The sequence below is a fragment of the Strongylocentrotus purpuratus genome, unplaced genomic scaffold (assembly GCF_000002235.5).
Source record: "Strongylocentrotus purpuratus isolate Spur 01 unplaced genomic scaffold, Spur_5.0 spur5_scaffold_7, whole genome shotgun sequence".
NCBI classification, from domain to species: domain Eukaryota; kingdom Metazoa; phylum Echinodermata; class Echinoidea; order Camarodonta; family Strongylocentrotidae; genus Strongylocentrotus; species Strongylocentrotus purpuratus.
Window position 1 is genome coordinate 19,754,013 of NW_022145613.1, and position 9,757 is coordinate 19,763,769.

Below are 9,757 nucleotides of genomic sequence, written 5' to 3' on the forward strand. Positions count from 1 at the left end.
GCCCAGGTTATATGATTTGTATCATATTGCGTGCAAGACATTTCACAAAATCTTTTACGAACTTTGAAGAATTTATACTATTTTAAGAATATTGTATATTCATAATCATTGATTTTTATATAAATAGTTTATCAAAAGTCACATATTTCATGATTTAACTGAAAAATTACTCTATATTAGTGCATCCACACACAACGTATTATTATAAATATAACTTAGATGCTGGTGTAAGGAAATAAGGTTTTTAGGGGGAAAATTGGAAATTTATATCATCAATATAAAGAAAACAATAATAGTGGACAGTGAGGCAATGACGTCACAAACTCATGAGTGAGTTGCCAATTTGTCTTTTAGATTTTCAAAGTTTTCCATGTCATTACAAAATCATAACTTTCTTATTAGTTATCCAATTTTGCTCAAACTTTGTTTGTTTGTTTTGTCTGCTTCTGTTGAAAGTAAGTTATTTTTAGAGTGGACTTGTCCTTTTTTTATTGGGATTTTTCTTCTTTTTCTCTTCTTTGCGCCACTAAGAGAAAGTTCCTAGCTCTCATTTCCCGATCAATTAATACAATTGTTATTCCTATACAGAGTGATTTAGAGCCGAAATAAATGTGTCATTGTGTCGAGACACTGTCTTCATAGACCTTGACCCGCCTTGAAAGTTTGTTAAACCCAATCAATTAGGATTTTAATTAGCTTGCCTAAATCTCTCTACAATTTTTTTCTTTCTTGGTTGTGAATTTGTCCGCCGAGAGAGGGGCAAATATTCCTAGGTCAATCTGTTCAATACGAATGGCTCCGGGGTCTGTTTGTTTGAGATCTATAGGAATTCATAACATTTCAATAATAGGCTTGCAACAACGGAGAGAGTCGTCCCTAGCTAGAGTTAGATCTCGAGTCCAATCCAGTATTGCGAATTCAAACATTCATTACGGTAATCATTTTCCAATTTTCTTCATATTTTAAAATATATTGCAATTTGTTTACTTTCACACCATGCATCTTGTTAATTGGATGTAGGCGATGGCAGACATTTTTGGCATTTGAAGGATGTTTGAACTCAGGCGCGTACGCAGGGGGGGGGGGGGGGGGGGTCGGGGTTAACCCCCCCCTTGAGTTTTTTTTTTTTTTTTATTAAATTTTTTTTTTTATCAATGTCTGACCTAAAAAAAGGTGACCTTACCCCCCCCCCCCAACGGAACAAAATGTCAAATTTTCAAATTTCGAGACCAAAAAAAAAAAAAGTGTCCTCTTACCCCCCCCCCCCCCCCCCCCCCCCCCCCCCCCCCCCCCCCCCCCCCGGAAGGACTTTTTGGGAACAAAATAATAAAGCTGAGTCGTTGCGAAATTTTGGGCCCGAGTTTAAAGCCCCCCTCCCCCTTGAAAAAATCCTGCGTACGCCACTGTTTGAACTACCCCATGTATTACCATTAATATGATATTAAATAGATTAACAGTCATGTAGGTCTAATACTTGTAATAAACATATACGTGTTAGATCTTCTCTCTCTCTCTCTCTCTCTCTCTCTTTCTCTCTTTCTCTCTCCTTTCATTCTTTTCCTCTCTCTTCTCTTCTTTTCTACTTTCTCATCTCATCGAAATTCTGTCCGGTCGAAGTGAAATAACCTTATACTATCGTTACTTGTTACTTGTAGAGATAATCCCGATGGCAGCTATCATACAGCTAAACTGGGATGTCCGTGCAACGTGCTGGCATAGTGACAGTGCATGATGTCTATTATTTACAATAAAACGGTGGACGTGCAAGTAAAAACCGAGACGTGGAGTCTACAGTAGCTTGGACCCAACAGGAGGAGGCAACGCTCTGATGATAGGTAGAGCAGCCTCCTGGAAGATGGTCACTGTTGGAGATGTTACTGCAGCAGCTGATAGGTGGTTCCACGTCCAGATGGTGCGAGGATAGAAGGAGTACTTAAAGCTATCAATGGAAGCTGGGGGTACTGCATACTTCAGAGGGTGATCATTTCTGCCCAGATATGTAGCTGGGATAATGTGAGTGGGAAAAGGCATGTTGAGTTGATGATGGTGCATCTTGTAAAACAAAGTGGACTGTGCAAGAAGCCTGCGGTTGTGAAGGGTATCCCATCCCAGTTTGTTGACAAGTGCTGTGACTGATGTTATTCTCCGGTAGTCTTGGTATACAAAACGGGCGGCAGCTCGCTGTACTTTCTCAAGACTTTGTATTGATGTCAGAGTCCGAGGGTTCCAAGCTTCACTGCCATACTCAAGTTGAGGACGAACAAGCATTGTGTAGGCTTTGGATTTGATGTTCTTGGTGCACGGTGATAGAGTTCTGCGTAGGAGGCCAAGGGTTCTATTGCCTTTCTGGGTGGCGAGTTTACATTGGGTGTTCCATTTAAGGTCATGGGTAATCGTGACACCAAGATACTTGTATTGTTTTACTCGAGGAATTGACTCATTTAGTAGGGTGTAGTAGGGTGTAGTCCACTGTGACCATAGTGACCATCGTGACCATATTCAGCAACAAGGGCCAATTTAAACTTCATACACCAGTGGATATATCAAACAATATTCTTTTTATTTGGAATTTAATGACAGAATGACATAAATCATATAAAAATACTATATCCCCAAACATATCTTTTAACAATTTCTGCTATAGAGTCATTGAATTTGACAGTCGCCACATTCAAAATGGAGAAAGGCGAGAGTTTTATAGTTAGTTCAACGTAAAAAAAAATTCACATCCAGTGGAAACTCGTCAAGTGGAAACTCGTCAAGTATAACAAGATAACTTAACTGATGATCCCTCACTTCGACCCCACTCCTTTTAATTAACATTGTTATGATTCCTGAGATGAGAATATATCAATACAACAAGGTATTTTTCTTCAGTTCATGACGAGTTTTCTCCGTTTTCCACTTAGGTGCAAAATAATCACAATCCACCAAAAAGTTTAACCAACGTATTTACTCTGGCAAACTAAATGCTTTACACGGAAAAAGAAAAGATGTCTTTGACTGTCATGAAAAGAAACGAGCATACATTTTCTCAGAATCAACTAACAAAAACAAACGAAGACAAAAAAACACAAAACATGATGGCCACTTAATAGTTAATTTCATAGATGTGACAGTATACAACTATGCAGTGGCAGATCCAGGGGGTGGGGGGGGGGGGGCCCGGCCCCCCCTCCCCCTTGAGAAAAAAATCATGCAAAAACACGTGATTTTTACCTTTTTAGGGGGTGCAAATTTTTAAATTTCCGAGGACCAAAAAAAAAATGTGCTCAATTCCCCCCCCCCCCCCCCCACTGAGCGACTTTTCGGCCGGCGCGATTTTCAAATTTTCGGGAGCAAAAAAAAAAAGAAAAGTTGGGCCCCCTCCCCTAAGAGATCCTGGATCCGCGCCTGCCACTATGTATTGCATTCAAAGATGACAAAAAAGGGCTACATCTCATGAAGCCGGCAGCCTATACGAGACCAACAATCTCACAGGCATTTTAATACCTTGTCTGAGGGTTCATGAGATCACGCCGGTCCACTGCGATGTCCAATACAAAAAGGGTATAAAACAACCAACATTACTTGAAAGACTCGTGTATAGCCACTCAAAAGCAACAATAATAATGTAGAACAGTTAGAGCTGCAATATAAGGGAGTTGACTTTACTTACTTCATACCAGTGCACTCTTTTATTTCAGTTTGTTGCAGATAGAAAAAAAAAACTCAAACAAGTAATGAGTATGTGAATAACACTATAGCTAACGGGTGTAGATCTTAACAAGAGGTGGGACAGATAGATTAGGAGTTTATAAATCAAAAGGGGCGTCGCTAGAAGAGTATGCGTATAGGAAGGTTCACATCTCTATTAAAAAAAATTAAAGTAGCAAATGTCGAATTTTTCAAGCCTTGTTGGCAGAGAGCAAAAGCGCCGGTTGTTATATCTGACGACTAATATATACTATTGTCAGACAATTTGAACATGGTAAAGACTATTCTTCCGGTTAAATTGTCAACAGATTTGCTCCAACCCCCAACCACCCCACCCCATTTCGCCATTCAATATCCATATGATCGAGCCAAGCCCCTGTCATAAATCAAGGTATGATGATAACACATGGAACAAAAATGTTAAGAAACAGGTGTTGACGTGTCCACATCTTGTGGCAATATGTCAACTGGTAATTCAAGTAGATGTCCTTACCTGTAACTTCCTCTGAGTGCGTTCTTGCATTAAATCTATTTACTTCTCGATGGTATGATATACATTAAATTAAAATAAATAAGACCATTCAATCTTTTCAATGGACAATATTGCAAGAAGTACGAAGGCACAAATAGTGACGATCTACCTAAGAAATGATGATCAGTATAACTCAACGATCAGTATAAACTCAAAATACATATACACATCTTATATATCTTATAGGCTTTATGTAACTCTTTTCAATAGGCCTACATATTGGATTACAAAATGATTACGGGTTAAGTAGAATTCACTGAGAGTGTGAAGGCATATACAATTTACAAGTTATTGCTTGTGCATTATTATAATACAATCGTGATAACAGAGCAAATAGTAATAGATGTTCCTGTTTTTCTCTATTATACTATTGGCAAGTAAAAACATTGTAATTCTTCCTAAGCTCAAGTGCCCAAATTCTATGGAAGACATGTCAGTTGCGATTTACCAAATTTCTCTATAAAACATAGCAATAAGGTAAACATGCAAATAGACTTGGTGCCAGTCCATACAAGCCTAAACAAAACCATGATTCTTGCGTTTAATATATATACATGTGTTCTTCATACTATACGTTATGCCTATGAACAATTTTTGCAACACCTTCACGAACTTTCGATTTATGTCTTAGGCAGCAAACACTAAAAAAAGAAACTGCATGTGTTCCATGCAATTTGGAAAATGTTAGAAATGTCTACTTTGCAGTGGCGTACCTGGGGTACTCCGTCAGGAGGGGCAAGCGATCGAAACAAAACAAAAAAGGCGATGATAATTTTCACTTCTGGTGAGCGAGCGGGCAACAAAATATCTTTAAGTAACGTTTGGTATATAAACCGGTATTGTTGCAAGTCGGGGGTGGGCACATTTATTTGTTAGCGACGTTAATTTCAATTCTGCAAGCGAGCGTAGCGAGCAAGAAAAAAAATCCCTTCTTTTTTAATAATTGCCACTTAAACTTGATTTTATACCCATTTTAGCTAATCGTGTTTCAGGCAATGTCAATCTCATTTTGGCGGGCAGGCAAAACCCCTACATTTCTCTTTTTAATGATATTGTAGCAGGTCAGTGGCGGGCACATTTGTTAGTAATGCAAGCATAATCCCACTTCGGCGAGCGAGCGAGCGAGAAAAAAAATCATTTCTCTTTTAGTGAGAACATGGTACATAAACTTGGTCGGGGGCGGGCACAAGCGTGATTTATAGTAAAAGCGATGTTACTTCTATTTTGGCGAGCGAGCGTAGCGAGCGAGCAAAACAAATTTAATGATGATTGGTACATAATTTTCAGGTTTTTGTTGCAGGTTGGGGCTTACACAATCATGTTTAAAGTGATGTTAATTCCATTTTGGCGAGGGAGCGTAGCTAGAGAGCAAACCAAATTTTCTTTGAATAACGTTTGGTACATAATTATGAACTGGTCATTTGTTGTAGGTTGGGGCGAGCATGTTTGTTAGCGATGTTAATTGTAAAGACATCGTAGCAAGAGAGGGTTAAAAAAAAAATCAACTAATATATCAATCACTAAAATCAATCAATTCATCAATTCTGGCGAGCAAGGAAACAATATCTCTTAAAATAACGTTCGGTACTTATTTACTGAGATTATTGTTGCAGGCAAGGGGGCGCACATACTTTATTAGAAATGTCAATTCCATTTTAGCGAGCGAGCATAGCGAGCAAGCAAAAAAAAATCAATTCTCTTTTAATAGAAATTAATACATAAACTTGTTTTTATTGGTGCAGGTCGGGATGGGCGCAATCGCGTTTAACGCGATATCAATTCCTTTTTGGCGAGAGGGCGAAAAAACACTTCCATTTTTAATGATATTGTTGCAGGTCAAGGGTGGGCACAATTAATTTCAAGGCAATGTCTATTCTCTCGTAGCGAGAGAAAAAAATGAATTAGTCTCTTTTAGTAACATTTGGTACATAAATTGGGTGTTATTGTTGCCATGGTTGCAGGTCGGGGCCAGTCGGGGCAGGCACAATTGTATTCTAGGCAATGCTAATCCTTTTTTTTAGGGGGACGAGCAAGTGAAAACAATTAATACAAAATAGGCTAGCAAGCAGCTCGCGCCAGCGAAGAGTGTCGAATTTGTTATATCACTTATATTTTCCTATTTTCATTTGTCTTTTTCAGGGCCGTATGTGGAATATTTTCCTGGTGGGGGAGGGGGAAAGATGCGTAAAAAGCGAAAGGAGTGAAGGGAGTTCGAGCGACCGAACTGGTCATGCGGGTACTTTTGCATTTTCAAGCATAGTATTGAAGGATTTGGTTTAGGCCTTCACCACTTGTGAGCTTTGTTAAACATTTTCAGGAAAAAACTGTACGTTTTCAAAATATCTGGGGTCAACGCCCCCCCCCGTACGGTCATGGTCTTTTTTTTTAATTTCCCCATTTTTTTCTCTCCTTTCTTTTTCCTTTTTCTTCCTTTTCTCTTCTTTTTCTTTTTTTCTTTCCTTTTCCGTTTTTTCCTTTTTTCTCTTTCATTCTTTTTTTTCTTCTTTTTCTTCTGTCCCCTTTTCCTTTTTTTCCCTTTTCTTTCCTTTCTTTTCTTCCCCCCCCCCCTCTTTTTGTTCTCTTTCCCCCTTTTTTCCTTTCCCCTTCCCCCTTTTTCTTTTTTCCCTGCAGCCCGTCAGGGGGGGCACTCTGCCCCCCTTGCCCCCCCCCCCTCAGGTACGCCAGTGCTCCTTTGTCATGAAAGACTATCGATTTATTGATGAATATTTTCGAGATCACTGGCTTGTGAGCTTTCAGACCGAGTAAAATCAAAGTGCCGATTCTATCCTTGCTTTGTATTCGGCAATAAATGCTGCTTCTTCCTCCAGTGTGATATCAAGATAGTCCTCTTCATGATCTGGTATATCAGGTAGGACGTCCTCGATTGCCTGTTTTTGCTCGGCTGTCAGCTTCACACTTTCGTCAGCTGAGTAAAAATGTAAAATACAGTATTTAACTTCAAAATAATGTTCATTCCTTCAAAAGCTTCACTGAATTAGTGATGTGCTTCAAATAACCCATTCGTGTTTTTCCCCATTATGTAAAGCAAGCTTTCAGCGCAATGAGATTTAAATCATTAATTAAAAACTCTCGCTGCTCGCATATTTGCACTCTATGAATTACGATTAATCCAAACACTCTTTCCATGAATCAGATTCCTTTTCTGTTTCTCAATAGCATAACAAACCAGAATGAAAATGTCAAGAAACTTTACATCTCATTCAATAATTAGCATATTCCCGATAGATTTTCTTTGGTCAGAAAGAAAGACAATTCAGTAGTCATAATTTCGTTTGAGGTAACATCATTTGATTCATCTATTCATTGATTATAAATTCTGAATGATTTGTATGACTGTTTCTAATTATTAATAGGCTATTAGTAGTCAGCAACTGCATATTATCATAACTGTACATAATGACAAGATCTATCTCGATTATGCACCTGTTTGCGAGGATGATGATGGGAGAGAAGCAAGCACTCCTCCTGAAAATAAGAGCTTCTCAACTGCCTTTTCCACTACTCCTCCGTATCGTTTCAAGGCCTCTTTAGCAACATCAATATTAAATCCAAACTCTGTGAGCTGAAAAAGGCAATCAAAAGAGAAAAAGAAGATGTAAGATCCCAAGAGCAATGAAAAGATGCATGTACGTGCGCGCGCGTGTGTGTGAGAGCGAGAAGGGGGGGGGGGGTTACAAGCACTTCGTTAAACAAATTATTGAAAATCATGCAGTCTCCATTTTCCATAACATTGCTCTTATTCATCTACAAATTGTTCATCATTTTTCATAAGACTGTGAAGTCAGGAGTGGAGCAATGAAAATACACATTATGAGGGGAAACGGCATAATAATTACAGACATACATGGAAATATATAGCAAGAGGGATTTCTTCTAGGATCTTTTTTATATAAAATAAAGAGAGTGATTAGAATAGTTCCCTTAAGGGTTAATGAGAACCATCCAAAAAGAAGACATAGGAAAAACATCCCTTGGACAACTATACTCCAGAACAACTCTCTCTCGAGCACTACCTCCCCGTGACAATTGAATAGATTTTCCATTATGAAAAAACACTAGAAATAGAAGGGGAAATAAAAACAGGCCATCAAAATGTTCTCAAAAAGTCTCTAAAATTCCAAATTTGCTGAGAGATATGTTGGAATGTAGGCGCTACACCCTACAACCCATGCCACTCTCTATCCACCCCCTTATGGATAATTATGTTGGAGGTGGAGCTTAAATAATATACCTGAGCGATCATCTCATCCGTAATGGGTCCATCCCAGTCTGGAACCACGTCATGATCTGATATGGAGAGTAGCTCTGGCTGTTCTTGGATGATTCTTAGGGCACCATGCAGGTCATTGTTGGTGTGCCTCAGTGCCGCTGCAACGGTCATCTTTGCAAACCCCATGCCGACCATCTGATCATATAACTCAAGCTTCACCCTATTTGACCACAAAAAAGAGGGAGAAAAAAAAATGACATTGCCGCAAGTAAAAACAAACACAAAAATGAAAAGGAAAACAAAAACTGGTGCAATTAAAATGATCGAGTTTTACCATTAGCGACGTAGCTAGATGCGTTATTATCAAGTGTCAATTTTAAAAGATAATAAATAAATAAATAAAAGAGAGGGGTAGAGAAAGGATGATAGAAGGAGATGAGTAAAGTGAAAAGAATATAATGGCGCAGCGATCCTTTCCTCCACCTCCTCCCTAATTCATAAGAATGCCGGTCCGGTGCCTCTATACCAACGATGCCATACGCCCCTGGATGCCTTTATAAATGTACAGTTTTACACCCCGCCCTTGATCAATGAATTATCATACATTCTTGCAAATATTTGCAAGCGAGCAAAGCGTACAAAAGAAAAAGAGAGACGTGTTTTTTAACTGACAACCACTTAATCGAAGGGTGATTAAACACCTGGCCAGCATGAATTGCTTCAATTAAATGTTCAGTATTGTTTGTCATTGGTATGCTGGTGACGGACGGTCGCAATTGTAAACAAGCGGAAAACTTCTCAATACATAATCACACTTGGCCCCTTTAAATTCCGAGCACGATGATTGTTGTCACTTCCCATAATAATTAACGGGGTGGTATATCTCAGGAAGTGAATTGATTAATCACAGGAGGTCTACTTTTCACGCCTTTGGAAGAAGTGGGGCCACAAGCCCCGTTGCCCCCTCCCCATGTTGCATTGTATGCCCCGGAATATACAGGTCTACGGAAAATAAAACGAAAATATGACAACATTAAAATGACATAATGGGATATGACAGAAGGGCATATAAGAAACATATTTGGTAAGAACATTTGCAGTGAGCATATATCGATATCACTATGTTCTCTTTATTTTTCTTATGTTATCATATATCTTTTTCTTTCTTTTTATCATAACCCTTTTTCTCTTTGAGGAAATTTGAGAAATTATTGTGGAAAAGAAAAGCGATTTGTGTAAAATGTGAAACTATAATTTTGTTTATGTGAATGTATTTTTCTTCTGTGAATGTGTAACAT

General features: G+C 38.7%; 1 protein-coding gene across 1 annotated transcript; it reads right to left on the bottom strand.

Moving 5' to 3' along the window:
* Nucleotides 1–7,664: 7,664 nt before the first annotated feature.
* On the bottom strand, nucleotides 7,665–8,723 carry LOC115919949. The gene is made up of 2 exons (XM_030974689.1): nucleotides 8,481–8,723; nucleotides 7,665–7,811 (listed from the first exon to the last, which is right to left on the bottom strand). Exons 1-2 carry the CDS (start codon nucleotides 8,652–8,654, stop codon nucleotides 7,665–7,667), a joined length of 321 nt encoding a protein of 106 aa, XP_030830549.1. The 5' UTR covers nucleotides 8,655–8,723.
* Nucleotides 8,724–9,757: the final 1,034 nt, after the last annotated feature.